The sequence below is a fragment of the Colobus angolensis genome, unplaced genomic scaffold (genome assembly GCF_000951035.1).
Source record: "Colobus angolensis palliatus isolate OR3802 unplaced genomic scaffold, Cang.pa_1.0 Scaffold23, whole genome shotgun sequence".
NCBI lineage: Eukaryota > Metazoa > Chordata > Mammalia > Primates > Cercopithecidae > Colobus > Colobus angolensis.
Genome location: NW_012115488.1, coordinates 17752228 through 17771080, shown reverse-complemented (window position 1 = coordinate 17771080; position 18853 = coordinate 17752228). Strand labels below are relative to the sequence as shown.

The 18853-nt window shown below is 35.5% G+C and overlaps 1 protein-coding gene across 1 annotated transcript in view; it reads left to right on the top strand.

Moving 5' to 3' along the window:
- Positions 1-18853, top strand: part of CHD1 (chromodomain helicase DNA binding protein 1) — a 73340-nt gene that overhangs the window by 7917 nt on the left and 46570 nt on the right. Inside the window, 5 exon segments of the mRNA XM_011944302.1 lie at positions 14269-14470; positions 15467-15586; positions 16427-16491; positions 18062-18211; positions 18317-18588. Coding sequence (XP_011799692.1) covers positions 14269-14470; positions 15467-15586; positions 16427-16491; positions 18062-18211; positions 18317-18588 — 809 coding nt within the window.

Genomic DNA, 18853 nt, shown 5'->3' with positions numbered 1-18853 from the left:
TTAGACAGAATTTTGCTCTGTCGCCAGGCTGGAGTGCTGTAGCATGATCTCAGCTCACTGCAACCTCCGACAAGTGATTCTCCTGCCTCAGCCTCTCGAGTAGCTGGGATAACAGGCACATGCTACCACACCCAGCTAATTTTTGTATTTTTCGTAGAGACGTGGTTTCACCATGTTGGCCAGGATAATCACGATCTCCTGACCTCGTAATCCGCCCACCTTGGCCTCTGAAAAGTGCTGGGATTACAGGCGTGAGCTACCGCCCCTGGCTCAGGAAGATTTTTATAGAAGTCATAGTCCCCCAGGTAAAGAAGTGTGCAAGTCTCCTAATAAGGAGAATGTGTTTGACATCTAGCTTTGCAGTTCTTTATCCACGGTTTATTCATTGTTAAAAGTTTTTGGCTAGGCGCGGTGGCTCACGCCTGTAATCCCAGCTCTTTTGGGAGGCTGAAGCGGGTGGATCACGAGGTCAGGAGATCGAGACCATCCTGGCTAACACGGTGAAAACCCCTTCTCTACTAAAAATACAAAAAAATTAGCCAGGCGTGGTGGCAGGCACCTGTGGTCCCAGCTACTCGAGAGGCTGAGGTGGGAGAATGGCGTGAACCCAGGAGGCGGAGCTTGCAGTGAGCCGAGATCGCACCACCGCACTCCAGCCTGGGCGACAGAGTGAGACTCCGTCTCAAAAAAAAAAAAGTTTTTGTGTGGGTTAGTTCCAGGTAAAGGAAGGAAAAGGAAGCATAGCAGATAAAACACTACCCATGGGGAGTGTATTCCCCAGGTGAATGGGTTGGAACCACTAGTTTTAGGGAGAAATTCCAGGAATCTTGTACCAAAATCAACTTGTATATGTGACTGAGAAAATTAGTGTTTTTGATTGAAAATATATTATCTATCACTATGGTATGAGGTGACTGTTGAGTCAGAAGTCAACTTTAAATGTTAAATTGCGCTCAGAAGTTTCTTTGGTGTAGATAGATTGAGATCTAAGTTATTGAGATTAAAATATGTAGAGACAAAGCTGGAAATGTGCAAAGTTCTATTCAAACAGTACTGACTTCTGGAATTCAGTGTCTACAGTATCTCTCAGAACTGAGGCATAAGGCGCAAGAATAGTGGGTTAGTCTTAATGAGAATGACTCCGAATAGCTATTTCTCAGTTCTACTGTTGTTTTCAGAAATACAAGTGTTTGTTTTCAGATAGTTATTTAGATGATTGAGCAATTACTATGTGGTAGATATCATGGGATTCTAAAATTTGAGTTCCTTTAAAGCTTATAATCAAGAAAGAGATAAAAGTCTTCAAAAATATATGTATGTATCAGGTGAATACCATACATGCAGAGAGATACCAAATCTGTGGCCGTTCAAATGTAGGAGTGAGGTTTGATCATAAGGACAAGTATCAAGCCCAATATTAAAAGAAAGAGGGTTTTTTTGTGTGGGGAGGTTTTCTTTGTTTTTGGAGGGATCGACTTAAACCATGATAATCTTAAATTTCACATATGTTAAAAATGTCCTGGTAATGTGACTTTGGTGGTAAGGCATTTTGACAGGATTGAGCAAAAAGCAGAGTGATTTAATTTTTATACTAAGGAAAAGTATGTTAGTAAAAGATCATGAGTCTTAGGATCAAAAGCTTTTATGTCAAGGCATGGGGCCTTTGGAAAAGAGTGAAGTAACAGTCTGAATTCCTACAAGCCTAAAACAAGAAAGAGTCTTTTTGTTTTTGTACTTGATACTGATTATTATTACTTCTGTAATACTGTTTTCACAGTTCTAAATGATTCGGTCCTCAGTTACATTAGTAAACGGCAGAGGTTTGATATGAAAGGGAAATTTATAGTAAAAGAATCAGAATTAGTTGTATATGGGGTACCAAAATTCCTAATCATCTTTTATCTATTCCAGTTTTAGAATGTATTTTATAGTGAAGGATTAACCTAGTGTCCAACCTAGTATCTGATACGTACTACATTGTTTATTTCACTTTTAACCACATGACTCACAGTAAAAGAAGTTTTTTTTTAGATGCATTACACACCCATAGGTATATGCAGACAGATGAAATACCACATAACAAATAATTTAGTTTAAAATTATGTATTGCTGGATTGCTGGTAACTTCATTTTTTGTGGCAGTATTCATTAAAGTGATATAAAAGCATATAAATATTTTAAAACCTTTTGTTTTTTTTTGGCAATGGAGTTTTGCTCTTGTTGCCCAGGCTGGAGTGCAATGGTGCGATCTCAGCTCACCACAACCTCCGCCTCCTGGGTTCAAGCGATTCTCTTGCCTCAGTCTCCCAAGTAGCTAGGATTACAGGCATGCACCACCACACCTGGCTAATTTTGTATTTTTAGTAGAAACAGGATTTCTCCATGGTGGTCAGGCTGGTCTCGAACTGCCGAGCTCAAGTGATCCGCCTGCTTTGGCCTCCCAAAGTGCCGGGATTACAGGCGTGGGCCACCGTGCCCTGCCGAAACCTTTTTTAAAAAGCAAACTAAATATCAATAATCTCTTTAAAATTGAACATTTATTTATTTATTTATTTATTTTTGAGACGGAGTTTTGCTCTTGATGCCTAGGCTGGAGTACAATGGCACAGTCTCGGCTCACTGAAACTTTCACCTCCTGGGATCAAGCGATTCTTGTGCCTCAGCCTCCCAAGTAGCTGGGATTACAGGCATGTGCTGCCATGCCTGGCTAATTTTTTGTATTTAGTAGAGATGGGGTTTCACAATGTTGGTTGGACTGTTCTTGAACTCTTGACATCAGGTGATTGACCCACCTCAGCCTCCCAAAGTGCTGGGATTTTGGGTGTGAGCCACTGCGCCCAGCCAAAATTGAACTTTTAAATGTAGGCATAATTTTTGTTAACTGAAATATTATTATTAATAATTTGAAGTTTATGTTAAAGTAGTGACAGTAGTAAAATGAGCCCCATGTACACACCATACAGCTTCAACATATTTCAATTCATAGCCAATCTAATTTAATCTCTTAACTCCTATTACCCTCTCCAACCTCATTTGATTTTTTGGAAACATAATTTCTGTGTGTGTTAGACTTTTCTGCCTGATAGATAATAATACTAAAGGGGGAAAAATCGTTAAGGTTTGCCTGATTGTTATAACTATAAATTAAAGATTTAGAGATTTTCATTCATGTCATAATATTGTAATAAATTTTGTATGTATGTTAGGAAACTATTTTTCAGTGACTTTTCATTGTATATATCCATAGCCCTTATTTCTCATCTGATCATTCTCTGCTTACTAGAAAATACTTTCTCTTGAGTTTATCCCAGGTTCAACACAACTAAGTAATCATCTTTGAAATCAGTCATGTTAAAAGTTACTCTTCCTAGTATCGTTCCCCTTTCAGCAGTTTTAAATTTCTTCAGTTAGAAACTTTAAGGAAATAGAATCATATTGTACTTTAAGAAGAGTTTATAGTACAATTTTGTCTTGGATTGGTAGTTTAGAATGCTGAAAGGAACTGTTGTTTTTGTTGGTCAGTGCTTAACAAAGCAGTGGAACTACCTGGTTTTCAGAGTTGTACAGATGAGAAGATGTTTTCCAGGTCTTTGAAACCTTTTACAGTTTTTAATTAGTATTTCATCAAACTTTATTTCTGTTTGTGTGTGTATACTCCATCATGGTGTAAAATGTATTATAGGTCATGGTCCAAAAAGTTGGAAAACCATTGCTTGACTTTGGCCACTATTCTTTGTTGTTGTTGTTAATGCTTAGCATTTAGTCATTGCTTACTACTTTCCAGATTCTTTCTGCAGTCATGCTAAAGTGGACAATGGTTTATAAAATAACTAAAATTAAGGTCCTGACTGAATGATCTTCAAGACCTAGTTAGCAGAGAGATATATGTATACAAATAATTGTAATATTGTGAAGGAATTGTTAGTAACATGAGCACAGTATTGTGGGAACATGAGCTAGAGCAGTGATGTGTGCCTGGGGAAATCAGGGAATGGCTACCTAAAGGACATAGTTTTGAATAGTCGTAGTTTTGAATAGTCTTGAGGAGTGAAAGTTTTATTGATTGCTTTGGAGAGAAAGCATTCTCCAGACAGAGGGAAAAGTATGGAGAAAGATACTGATGCTGAGTTCTGAAATCACTCCCCATAAAACCATGCATGTGATTGCATTTCCACTATTTCCAGTTCCTCAGTCAGGAATTGGGCCAGTGGTATTTTATCTTTTTACTTTCACATAAAGTTTTTTTTTTTTTTCCTATGGCATTTTGTTCCCAATAGAAACTCTAGCTCAATACTCATTAGTTGAGGATATGAGCAGGTGAGTTAAAATTGTGTATGTATAAAACATGCTCTTTCCAAAATGTTTATTTCACAGAGTTAGTACAGCTGTTAGGCTAGAGAAACAGTTAGGGTACTGTATTAGAGAACTAAAAACACAGAGGCTTAAATATAACTAACTACTTCTCTTTCACTCCCAGGTAAGGGAGTTCAAACCTTTGGGCAACCTTACTTTTTTTAATGTATGACTTCCAATACTAGTGGTTACCCTTTTCAGCTAGCAGGGAGAAGATGCAAAGGGGGAGGATTTAAGGCAAGCCACTTCATATTTAAGGCTGTGATGTAGAAATCACACATCACCATCACTTCTAGCTGTATCTCATTGGCCACAACCTACTCATATGACTACATTGAGCTGTAGAAGATACTGAGAAAGCTAATCTTTAGTGGGGTGGGCATGTGTCAACCAAAACTGGGGGGATGGTTATTAATACTAGAGGACAAGCAAAATGGATACTGGGTGGATAGGGAGGGGCACATTTTCTGCCACAAACATTAAGGAATTTTTTAAAAAATAAACTACTCCTCTCATCCTAAGAAATTAGTGACTTTTATTTTTCTGAACTTCCTTTTAGTTCTCCATATGTATTCATAATTTGTACCCTTGTTATTACAATGTTGGCATTTATTTACACAGCCTTCTCTGATCCTGAATTTATTTGTCTGTATTATGAAAATAAAAGGATTAAATAAGAACCTAATATCTGGCACATAGCACCAACTAACAAATAACATCATATTTTCCTTTTTTTATTAAATAATTAAATAATTCTATGTGGCAGAAACCTGAGGCTCATCTAACCAATGTACAGATATAAATACAACTAGAAGGAGAAGAAAGGGCTAGAGAGCTAGAGGAAAATAATTTGTGGTTGAACTTCAGAACATCAAGTTAGTCCAGAATTTACCCTGTAAGTGTGTGTCCAAAAATTCTTCCAACAATTCCTTAAAAGAAGGCCGCCTCCCGTTTTTTTAAGAGTTAGGGTCTGGCTGTTGTACCTGCTAAAGTGCAGTGGCACAGTTGATAGCTCATTGCAGCCTCGAACCCTTGGGTTAAACGATCCTCCTACTTCAGCCTCCTGAGTAGCTAGGACTGAAGGCATATGCCACCTCGCCTGGCTAAGTTTGTATTTTTTTTTTTTTTTTTTTTTTTGTGGAGACGGGATCTCATTATGTTGTCCAGGCTGATCTCAAACTCCTGGCCTCAGGTGATCTTCCTGCCTCAGCTTCCCGAAGTGTTGGGATTACAGGTGTGAGCTACCATGCCTAGCAAGAAGCTCTTTCGAATGACATTGACACTTAAGCAGTAGCTATAGGTGGAAGGGAACAAGAGGCATAGGATGAGAATTTAGTGCACTATGCTCTATTCTTTAGTAAATAAAATTCTTTAATTTCTTTATTTATAGCTCTCTTTGTCAAGCACATCATCTTCCATTATAATTCTGTGGAAAATTAGTTTACCTTCTAGCAGGGTTTCCCCAACACCCCCAACTGGAATCTAATTCATCTAATCACTGTTAACTGATAAAAAAAAAAGGGAAATAAAAAGTAGGGAAGTTATATATACAAGAAAGAAAATCTTTATGTGCTAAGAATAGAAGTAAATAAATATGTGTTATTTAATGTAATTGAAAATAGATCTAAGGCTTTTGACATATAATGTTTAAATACACATAAACAGTCTATTCTCTAGTGCTACTAGCAGTTTCTGAGGTGTCTATTGTATACATTTGACTTTGCCTTCTTTATTTTATTTTTTTGAGATAGAGTCTTGCCCTGTCACCCAGGCTGGAGTACCATGGCTCAATCTTGGCTCACTGCAACCTCTGCCTCCTGGGTTCTAGTGATTCTCGTGCCTCAGCCTCCTGAGTAGCTGGGAACACAAGCATGTGCCACCACACCTGGCTAATTTTTGTATTTTTAGTAGAGATAGGGTCTCACCATGTTGGGCAAGCTTGTCTTGAACTCCTGGTCTCAAATGGTAACACCAGCTTCATCCTCCCACAAAGTACTGGGTTATAGGCATGAGCCACCGTGCCCAGTTTGACATTTGCCTTCTTTAATGTTCATTTTTATCTTTTCAGATTTTTTAAAAAGAAGTTTTGTTATTTTATTTCTACTGGCCTAGTTTGGCCAATGTATTGATACATTATACATTAGATAATTGTATTTCCATTTTTCTTACATTGAATGTTTAGTTGCCTGTCATGTTCACTTTACTTCTGTGGCTTTTACATTTTTGCTTCATTGTACATTTTTACTACCTGCAAAGAAGATTTCATAATCTTGGATGTTAATGAAGAAAACTTGTGATATAGTAGGTTGCAAAAATCACACCTCTTACACTTCAGTATGTATTTCTTTGTTATTTTTTTTTCTTTTAGACCATTCTTCGTAACAGTCAGTACATATTTTAGAATAAAAAAAGTATTGTTTTACTTAAGGCCTGTATTGTTTATTAAGTTCAGGAAAATTTGCACTAATATAGTACTTGAATTTTCAGCCTGCATTCCAGTTTGGTCAATCATCTTTCAGTACAGAGATTACATATTGCATTTGACTGTCATATCTCTTTAATCTCCTTTAATCTGGACAGTTCCTCTTTCTTTGTCTTTCATGATACTGGCATTTTGAAAGACTATAAGCTAGTTATTTTATGGAATATATGTCTCAAATTGAGTTTTTCTGGTATTCACTTAACATTATATCCAAGTTATGCGTTCCTTTCTCTGCATACCTGGCTGGAGAACTGTGTAGGTAATGATACATCTTCTCAAGTGTTTCACAGCTGGAGCTTACATTGTTTGTCTGCCCCTATTAGTGACGCTACATTCAGTCACCAGGACATGGTATCCAGTTTCTCCACTGTGATTTCTAATTCATTTGTTAACAGCTAAGAAGCAATTTGTGAGAAGACACTTTGAGTCTATGTAAATTATCCTACTCAGCAAACTCTTCCCCTAGATTTAGTATCCATTGATGATGATTTTTTGCCCAAATCAGCATTTTCTTGGATGATTGCATAATTATGGTTTTCTAAGACTAATATCCTGTCCACATTTACCAGTTGACATTCTGAACTCTATCAGAGCCCTCCTCTGTGTGTCTGTTTCTGTCATCAGCGCCGACTCAAGGGTTCCTGTTTCATTTACTGAGTAGTGATCGTTAACTGTCTTTATTTTTATACTCAAATCAGATTTGGTCAGTGGAAGCCCCTTCAAGTTGGCTCCCGTGTCCTTTTGTTTTTCCTCTGTACTTTTTGACATTCCTCCATATATATGCATTTTTTTTCATTTTGGCACAGGAAGGTTGTTAGACTCATCTTGTATCTTCCCTGTTGCAGCCTTAGCACCTGCCATTTCTCAAAGGAGCTGTAGTTTATTTAAGTGTGGAATAGTATTTAGAAGTCAGAATCTAGGTGCTAGGTGATTGTAAATTTAAAACTTCAGAGTGGATGAGTTTACATTGGTTGATAAATAGCACATCAAAAGACACACTGTTGTAAATAAAAAAGATATCTGCAGGGGGCCATTTTTTTTTTTTTTTGCTATCACTATTTGTAGAATCAAAGAACTAAAGACAACATGTACATCCATGAGGGACATGAAACCATGGTGCATCTACAAAATGGAGTATATGCAGTTGCACAAATATGTCTACTACTGCAGAATGATCTCCAGGATATAATGTGTATATAATCTGCTACCATTTATTTAAGAGTAAAATATGTTAATGATTTATGAAAGAGGAAATATAAACATTCTTATTCATAATTTGCTTATGTTAAAAAGGGAAAATAAAAAATTTTTAAATGGTTACTATAGGGGAAGAGAGGACATAGTGTACAGGAGTCAGGAATGGAAGCTGAACTTCTGACCATAACTTGTTCTGTAGCTCCAAAGTTGGATCCAAGTAAATAAAGCAACATAAAATCAAAAGTAGTAAGAAAGCACAGTCTCTATTTAAAAAAGAAGCAAAATGGTCTTTTTAAAAAGCAAATGGTCCTAACTGTGCCAAATTGGTGGTCACACAGAGATATTTTACCTGACTTTATAGCAGTCATTTGACTGTAGAAGTGAGTATTCCTGAAAACAAAAAGAATTGCATAGTCATCTTAACTTTAATAATCATATTGTTTATAATAATGGTATTATTTTGAAACTATTAAAAATGAAATAAAGCAAATAATTAGTGCCATTTGCAACCAACTCAGCCCGAGTGATGACTTGAATATACAATCGAAGTAAAAAGCCTGCAGTTTTGAATTACGTGAATTCTTAATGTATTTTCTCTAAAAATACACACATTCTAGCTCATTCCATTGAAACATCCTAAATAAGGCAACCAGTCCAGTAGTTATTGCAGCTTAGTTTCTAATTTATTATAAATAGAAGGGCTTTTTTATAAAATGACTGGGTTATAGCCCCAGGCGACAAATACACAGGATGAGTCTGGTACATCCTGTCATACTAGAAAGGTAGTTAGGTTATCAAAGACTACTTCAGGTCTTGTCAGAAGGACTTAGGAGCTAATAAAGGGTTTCCTGTTGGCAAAAGATGGGAGAGTTTGGACATCAAGGATGCTGACAGTGGATTAAAATTTATAAAATAAATTCAAATCCATGAGTTCATAATGGGACTTAAAAAATTATTGGTTGGCTGGGTGCAGTGGCTCAAGCCTGTAATCCCAGCACTTTGGGAGGCCGAGACGAGCGGATCACAAGGTCAGGAGATCGAGACCATCCTGGCTAACATGCTGAAACCCCATCTCTACTAAAAAAATACAAAAAACTAGCTGGGCGAGGTGGCAGGCGCCTGTAGTCCTAGCTACCCAGGAGGCTGAGGCAGGAGAAGGGCGTAAACCCGGGAGGCGGAGCTTGCAGTGAGCTGAGATCGCGCCACTGCACTCCAGCCTGGACAACAGAGCGAGACTCCGTCTCAAAAAAAAAAAAAAATTATTGGTCAACTTTAGAAGATGCTGGCGATTTAACTCATTTTGAAAACTGATAAATAAGGAAAAGAAATAAAATCCCTTTTCTTCATGAACTATATACCTCAGAGTTAACAAATACAATGAAGGAGAAGTTTCTCTTTATAGAAGTATTCTACCTAATAATGAAGAAAAGATGTTTTGGGTAACGAATGATGTCACCACTTTACTGCCTCTAATTAATGGAAGAAAACATACGATCATCAATGGCTGCTAAAAAATACTAAGTATGAAGTGATGGGGAGCTTTATAATGGATGGATAAGGCTGGCAGTACCTGAATGCACAGATTTTTACTAAATCTCACACAAAAGGAAACAACAGAACATTTTATGCCATCTGGTAGAAGTCCACAACACCACGTATAAACTATTCTTGTCAAGAACAGAACTTGAATCTGATCAAGCCTCTGGATATAATAGCCAGTTTATAAGAAATACAAGGGATAGAAAAATATGTTAAATGATAACACAGGTGCACTTAGCAAAATCTAGAAAGCAGAATGGAAGAAACAGTTATGAGACTAAAAGTATAGCCTGATGTGGATATTTAATATTCAGTATACTTAATTTAAATGTTTAATAATATTAAATCTTTGATATTAAAGAAGTGGTCTTTTAAGATATATTGGTATTGCAAATGTTTACAAATAGTTTCTTAGTTGAATCAAGATTGCTATGAGTTGCTAATTGTGGAGCTGGGTGATAGGTTCATGATAATTCATCATATTGCTCTATAGTTTATATTTGAAATTGTATATAAAAATAAACTTGACACTTTAATTTGAATTACTATTTCATCTTTTAAATGTGGTATTTCTCCTTAATTTACCCTAAGAAAACACTTTTATCACAGTACCTATTAATGGTGGTTTTTCTTCTGTGAATTAAGTGAGGAAAAGAATTCAGTGGGTTTATTTATTTATTTATTCCATGGGTGTATTATCTGAATTAAGAATTCAGTGTTTTTAGTAATCTACCTACCACTTTAATACTATTGTGCTAGTGAGATTTAATATACTTTAAGGATAACTCTTACGTGTTGTACAGATATTTCAGTTTTGTAAAAGATTAGTAATACTGATTGTTACCTAAAATAAAATATTAATTGGAGATCAGAGATTTAGTAGCCAAATTTGTGAGTTTTACATAAAATATGTAAAACTGTGTCCCCTATATCTCTTTGATTTAGTTATTTAGTCATTCATCTACCTGTGAAACATTGTACTCTTCATCTAATGCTTGACATAAGAGCAGCAATAAGCCAATCCCAGCGCTCAAGGAACATAAGGTCTTAGATGGGGTACCTGAAAACAAAAACACTACAGTGATTATTACATCATTTGTTTGTGACCAAGGTAGAGGTATATATTCAAGAAGTTTTGGGAGTGCTGAGGAAGGATACCCTATTTAACATTGGGTTGAGATAGAGTTGGCAGAGATTTATTGGATGAGTAGCTGTGAGGTGGGACTCAAGTTAAAAAATTACATAATAAAAAGAAAAGAGAAGGAATGGTACAAAGGCAGGAAGTAGAAAGAGTAAGTGGCTTTCAGAGAATTACATGTAGCTTGCCATAGCTTGAAGTTAGGGATTTAAGTGAGCAACCAGTTGAAAATAGATTGGAGAATTAGAGATTCCTGAAAGGTCTCATAGATGTTTGTTGAGCTTTGTTACAAAACAGAAGACTTAAAAAGGAAAGGCCATGATCAGCTTTTTATGTTAGAACGAGCATTTGCAGCAGTAGGTGGAAATAAAATTTCTTTATTAGGGAGAGGTTTTTGACCTATTTTAGCTCAGAGTTTTAAGTCTATAATTTTTTTTTCTGGCCCCATACATATGTTTTTCTTTCATTTTTAAAATCTCTTTTTTAAAAAATCATGCAAAACATTTACGTAACTCTAAAACTGAAGATGCATTTCAGTTGCTGTTCATTCTGCTCTTCCCTCCCTCTCTCTTTAGGTGATCATTTTTTAATTAGTTGGGTTATTCTGCCATTGTTGCTTTTCAAAAAATAGAAGCGAATACATATAAATATTTTTCTTTCTTTTTTTTTTTTGGAGACAGAGTCTCGCTCTGTGGCCCAGGCTGGAGTGCAGTGGCCGGATCTCAGCTCACTGCAAGCTCCGCCTCCCGGGTTTACGCCATTCTCCTGCCTCCGCCTCCCGAGTAGCTGGGACTACAGGCGCCCGCCACCTCGCCCGGCTAGTTTTTTGTATTTTTTAGTAGAGACGGGGTTTCACTGTTAGCCAGGATGGTCTCGATCTCCTGACCTCGTGATCCACCCGTCTCGGCCTCCCAAAGTGCTGGGATTACAGGCTTGAGCCACCGCGCCCGGCCATATTTTTCTTTCTTATGCAAAAGAGGCATTCTGTAAACTTTTTTTTTTTCACTCAAACTGTATCTTAGATCATTCTATAGCAGTAAATAAGATATTCCTTACTCTTTTTGCATCTTGTTTTTTTGTTTGTTTTTTTGAGATGTTTTGCTCTTATTGCCCAGACTGGAGTGCAGTGGCATGATCCTGGCTCACCACAACCTCCACCTCCAGGGTTCAAGTGATTCTCCTGCCTCAGCCTCCCAAGTAGCTGGGATTACAGGCATGCGCCACCACACCCGGCCAGTTTTGTACTTTTAGTAGAGACGAGATTTCTCCATGTTGCTCAGGCTGGTCTCGAACTCCCAACCTCAGGTGATCTGGCCGCCTCTGCCTTCCAAAGTGCTGGAATTACAGGTGTGAGCCCCCGCTCCTGGCTCTTTTTGTGTATTCTTTATCCTCCTAAAGAACAACTCAATAAAATACTTTATTCAGTATTTCTAATACCCAAGGTAAAGGCATTCTAACAATAAACCCGTGCGATTAGAGTAGCCTAGCCTCGGGTTGTTGTTTTTATCTCCAGTCAGTACTACTGCCTAAAGAATGTGAAAGGAAAGATTTCTATATTCATTTAAGAATTTTGATTTGATAACAAGCAGTTTGTATTAGCTGTGCATCTGGAGTGACTAATGACTAATAAGAATTATAGGCCCACAGGTAGCCCCCACAATTCAGTTATTCATCTATCTACTGTTCACATTTATTGAGCACACATCTGTGTGAGGCACTGTGCTAGGTACTCTGGAAAAAAATTGAGTTTCATAAATATCCATTGTGTCATAGATAACAAATTTAAGACCTCTTGAGGTCTATTTGTTAACCTTACTGTGTATGATCTCTACTTTAAAGACCTTCAAAGGAGATACTTTATTGCTACTAGCAGAATAATTTAGTAGAACTCAGATTCCTCAAAAGAGATACACTTTCTTTCTTTGCTGAAGAATTCATTTAACAGCACTTATTTTCTAAGTGTTTTCTGACTACTGTACCAAACTTGGTTGTATCTTTAGTGCTCCCCATACATGTGGATCAAGTTATTTTAAACATAGCGAAGAATGATATTTATCCATTTATATGACTGTCTCAAGGTTAAATAGTTCTTTTAATGGTAAGGACTTCGTCTCTTCTCAGTCTGTCCCCAGTGCCTAACACATGATAGTTCTCAATAAAGTGTATTGAGTAAATGAATATTTTGCTTACCTGCTGTGTTAAGGGAAAAATAAAGTTGTATGTCAGGAAAAAAAGTCTTCTAATATCATTGCTAAAATTTCTTTCAAGGGATGCAAGTAAAATATGGCCTTAAAAATTAAAATTTAATATGCTATTTTTGGACCTCAAAACTATGTGACCAGAGAGTAGACATGATGGCAAAAATGATGTTCATAACATAAGTCTTTAAGAAGCAAATTGTAATTTACCGTTTCTGTGAATATAACATTTATTCCATTAGATTTAAAAACACACAATGCTTATTCATACTTTAAGCAGTTATATATCTCACCTGTAGAATCAAAATTCTTGCTGCCAACTTATATTTCTGTTTTCATGCAGAAATTACTAAATTCTTGCTCTGGGAAAAAGAGAATTACTGTGTTGTCTTAGAGTAAATACCTCCATCTGGTGGCATTTTAGAAAATTACAGAAGAGGACAGGAAGCTTGTATTTTCTTGTGTATCTGTAAACTATGTTACCTGTGGTTTCTTGTAAAGCCAAATTAAATTACATCAAAATCTGATTCTACCATATGTACCAGAAATTTAATGCCCTAGTTTTCAACATATAAACAAATGACCTTGGGGATAATTATATAATGAACTGTTTAGTCCAGACCATTTCTGCTCTATCTTGGACTAAAAATTAGAAATGGTAAAAAAGATAGTTTATGAAATGTTAATTGCTTTTGTATGTATGTGTATACATGTTAGGAAATATGAGAATTTGCTATTTCAGATTTATTGCTACAGATCCACGAAGAACTATTAATAAATGTTTTCTCAGACAAGCAGCGTTACTGATTTTTTAAAATAAATTATATTTTATCATAGCTCAATTATAATAAACTACATTCTCCTGGAGTGATAGAGATGGAAACTTGAAAACAGGCAGAAACTGCAAATAAATTTCTGCTTATTACTGTAAGAGTTTTTTTTAACACATTTAATCTTTTTTTCGCACATTGCTTACTTTATAATTGCTAGAACTTTATAAAGGTAGGTATCATGGCTTCAACTCTTGACTTCTTAAAGTTTCTAACCCAGGATCTTATACTTAGTGGATTTTGCATTTTGTCTTAGAAGAAGATTACAATCTTATTGCTTATGTTTTAGCCATAAAAATCTATAAAATATGTCATAAATCTATCAAGTATGTAATATATCACGTATAAATTATCAAGTATGGCAGTTGTTACTATAGATTAAGTCAATTTATTTTTCTATTTTGTTGGCCAAAGATAGTTGAAATATTAAGTATGAAGTGAAATTTAATGATTTGGGGCTTTCTGCTGACGTCTAAGAAAAATTAAATTCCTAATGAATTTTGTTTGAAATTGTTTATTTTCAAATTATAGCCAGTCGGATGATGATTCTGGGTCAGCTTCAGGCTCTGGATCTGGTTCGAGTTCTGGAAGCAGTAGTGATGGAAGCAGTAGCCAGTCAGGTAGCAGTGACTCTGACTCCGGATCTGAATCAGGCAGTCAGTCAGAGTCTGAGTCAGACACTTCCCGAGAAAACAAAGTTCAAGCAAAACCACCGAAAGTTGATGGAGCTGAGGTAATCAATAAAATACCCAATGAAAGATAGATTGCTTGTATTACTTTGGGAAAATTTAGAGGATTGGTTTATACCATTCTTAATCTAGCTTTTAGAGAAGGCAACGTTTTAAATTAAAATTTACTTTTAGTGATCCTCACATTCATAGTGGTACACGTGTGGACTAATTGGCTTGGAATAGATGCATTTTCGAACTAGAAAACACAAAGTGTAAATCACACGCAGGCAGATAAAACGTTTTCTGCCTCTTACGCAGAAATTGAGTTTCATAAATATCCATTGTGTCATAGATACAAATTTAAGACATCCTGAGGTCTACTTGTTAACCTTACTGTGTATGATCTCTACTTTCAAGATCTTCAGAGGAAATACTTTATTGCTACTAGCAGAATAATTTAATGGAACTCAGATTCCTCAAAGATAATGATAGAATAGGATAAGGGGCTATTCTGTTTGAAAAAAACTACTACAAGAGATACAAAAACTTGTCTATACCTCATGGTAGTGTACAGTGTTACTCAGAGTACCTGTCTGTGATGAGATAAGATGCTTGAGGGCCAGAATATAAATCGACACATGCTTCCTTCATAGAAAAATGTTGCTACTGCCCCCCACCAAATCTGAACTAAAACAATGTGCCTGGTGACATCGTTGGTGTATATTCTGACTCAGCCTCTTCACCTCACACTGATAAAATAGGTAACCAACCGCATGATGAGTTGCACTAGTAAAGCATATTATCACTTAGATGCTCTTAACATCAAGAGGATATTGATTAGTATTGTCTGTGGAACTCCACACCATTTTTTTATACATAACTAAAACTCAGCATTTTATTTAATTATATTGCAATGATAATCATGTTACATATAGGTAAGGAAAATAGTCTTTATTACTTTGAGGCAGTAAAAATGGTGGTACGGTTTTTCAATAAATTAACCTTTTTTGCAGTTTTCTTAATACTTCATCGTTCACTGGTTTATATTTCTATTATAGTTTTGGAAATCTAGTCCTAGTATTCTGGCCGTTCAGAGATCTGCAATGCTCAGGAAGCAGCAGCAGCAGCAGCAGCAGCAACAACAACATCAAGCCTCATCTAATAGCGGATCAGAAGAGGTGCATTTTCGTCATGAGCTTTTATTTTAAAAGTGGACATGCTGCTGAATCACTTAACTAGTATTTGTGAAATTATTAAAAATAATAGATGCTTTGAAAGAATAAGTAGGAAATACTTTAAGTGTATATATCAAGAATATTGAAATACACCTTTTGCATTATCCAATAATTCCAATTTTAGGGATTAATCCAAAATAAGCAGTGGGACATTTGTGTGCATTTGCTCATCACAGCAAAGTTAGAAATAAACTAAATGTGAACTCCGTGGGAAATAATTAAATTTGATATGCACCTACACACATATATCCATATACATGTATGAATGAAGGAATATTATACCATTAAATCATATTTGTACAAAATAATAACAATTCTCAACATAATATTTTTGAAAGAGTAAATTGTTTCAACAATGTAGTTTTTGTGTGTGTGCAAGCATGCATACATGTATGTTTGCACAAAAACATTCAGGAAAAATTACAACAAAAAGTAATAGTAATGGTGAAGAAAAAAGTTCAAAACTTGGCATGCCAGCACCTGGGATTTCTTGTTTTGGCTATACTAGGCAACAGTAATGGTCTCCAGAGAGGGTAGATTTTAAGGTTTTATACAAAATGCTGACACTTTGCTGTTATACCTAATTTCACTGGCTATATTAATTTGCAATAAAAATGTTACTAATTCCTTTCAGCTAGTTAATATAAATAAAACTACATTAAAAAAGACTTCACAAGTGCTGTTACTCGTAAAGTGAATGTTAAATAGTATAGCAAGTAAAAATTTGATATGGTTACATTCTAATCGTTAGTGGATGATACTGACTTTATTTTTTTTCTGCAGGATTCTTCTAGCAGTGAAGATTCTGATGACTCATCAAGTGAGGTCAAAAGGAAAAAGCATAGAGAGTATGTCATTTTGTTCAACTGACTTCTTCATTTTAGAAAAATCCTAATGATTTCATATTTCTTTCTTTATGAAAATTGTTGCCAAAAGGAAAGTCTTCTAAATTCTTAGTTCATGGCATTTTATAAAGTTAATTTACACCATTACACCATTTAAAGATAAATCTTTAACATTTATCTTTCTGTGACTACCCGAGGGTATTATGCCATTTCTTTATCTCCTATAACTCCCCCTATATATTTTTAAACTTTAATGATCTCCTTAGTTGTAATATCAGAAAATCTTAATAACTTGGGAATATAGGAGTATAGGGATGACAGGATGACTGATTTGGGATGATTCTTGTAATTATGTTAATAGCTATCCTTACTATTCAGCTGCATGTGAAATTTACTTCATACTGTAGAACTCATTTTGGAAACTCACTGTATTTTCCTAAAGGTCTTGACCCAGCAAGTATTAAGAATACTTCAAAATGTCAATCCATGTTTATTTTAATGATTTGGAAACATTATTCCATTTTCTTGACTTTTATTTTCCTATTTGCCTTTGATATTCTGCGTATTAGGTTGGTTACTTGCTTTTCCCAAAAGATTCAGGCATTTTTAATGTGAATACTCATATCTTTTATTAGTATGTTCTATCTTTTATTCTGAAAGGTCAGTCATTTATCTTTGGATTTTTTTTCCTTTCTCTTTCTACAAATCTCTCTGATCCTCCTATTAATAGATGTATATTGGATCATCCAGTTTGTTTTTTTCCTTTATAAAAATATAAAATGGAGACTTTTTGGCATGCAAGCCCTGAAAAGATCTCAAAGTAAAAAACTTGCTTCTATCATGTTTTTATCATAAGCAGATATTATCATATATGCTTGTTTATGTAGCCTTCATCATAGTTACAATTGGTGCAAAAGATACAGAGCAATGAAACAGAAGCATAGCTGAAATAGGATATAGTGTATTTGTAAGAATTCAGTGTGTGCCTTTCATTTGAACTTCTTATGATAACAAAATATTAACATCCATTATTTTTCTCTACATGTTGTTTGGAATGAAATAGACTTAATAAGCTAAAAATAATAATAAAGGTAAGGTACTCAGTCTGAATGTTTGAGATGGTACTAGTGTTGCTCTGTTTTGTTTTGTTTTTACATTTTTTCTGTAAGCTTTTCTTAGTGAACGTGCACTATTTAAAAAATCAGTTTAAAAAGATGTTTTTCAGAATCACAGCCTCTAGAGAATTAAAATGGCATGGATTAGTATCTCTTTTTTGAGAGGGCGAGTAGAATAATTTTACAAGATTTTAATCTATAGTGAAAATTAAAATATTTATTTGCTGTTCATTGACGTATAACTGATTAACAAAACTAGACTTGCGAGAGAAGTCTATGAAGAATATTATCCAGAGTGTTTTTATTCTATAAATGTTTCATCGTTTTTAGCATGAGTAAAAGCAACAGTATTTTTGATAATAACTGGAATATAGTTTAGTTGATTTGATCATTTTGTATTAGGGATAAAATTTGCCGTATAAGTACAAATAAAAATACTTTATAAATTTTGTCTACAGTGAAGATTGGCAAATGTCTGGGTCAGGATCTCCATCTCAGTCTGGTTCAGATTCAGAATCTGAAGAAGAGAGAGATAAAAGCAGTTGTGATGAAACAGAATCTGATTATGAGCCAAAAAACAAAGTCAAAAGCAGAAAACCTCAAAATAGGTATGGTCTCAGTTTGGTGGTGAAAATTGATTGTGGACGGTGTTCATTCTTTGTTTATATAGTTTTTCAAATCTTGTTTTTTTTTTTCTTCTTGTTGTTTCCTAGATCTAAGTCAAAAAATGGAAAGAAGATTCTTGGACAAAAAAAGAGACAGATTGATTCGTCTGAGGAGGAGGATGATGAAGAAGATTATGATAATGACAAAAGAAGTTCTCGTCGCCAAGCAACTGTTAATGTTAGCTATAAGGAGGATGAAGAAATGAAAACAGATTCTGATGACCTACTGGAAGTCTGTGGAGAGGACGTTCCTCAACCTGAGGAAGAGGAATTTGAAACCATAGAAAGATTTATGGATTGTCGGATTGGGAGAAAAGGAGGTAGTTTTTTAAAAACCATTTATTGTTTGCTTATTTAAATAATATTTACAAGAGTAAAGGACCAGGTGCAGTGGGTCACCCCTGTAATCCCAGCACTTTGGGAGGCTGAGACGGGTGGATCAACTGAGGTCAGAAGTTCTGGACCAGCCTGGCCAACATGGCAAAACCCCGTCTCTACTAAAAATACAAAAATTAGCTGGGTCAGGTCGTGCGCAGCTGTAGTCCCAGCTACTTGGGAAGCTGAGGCAAGGGAATTGCTTGAACC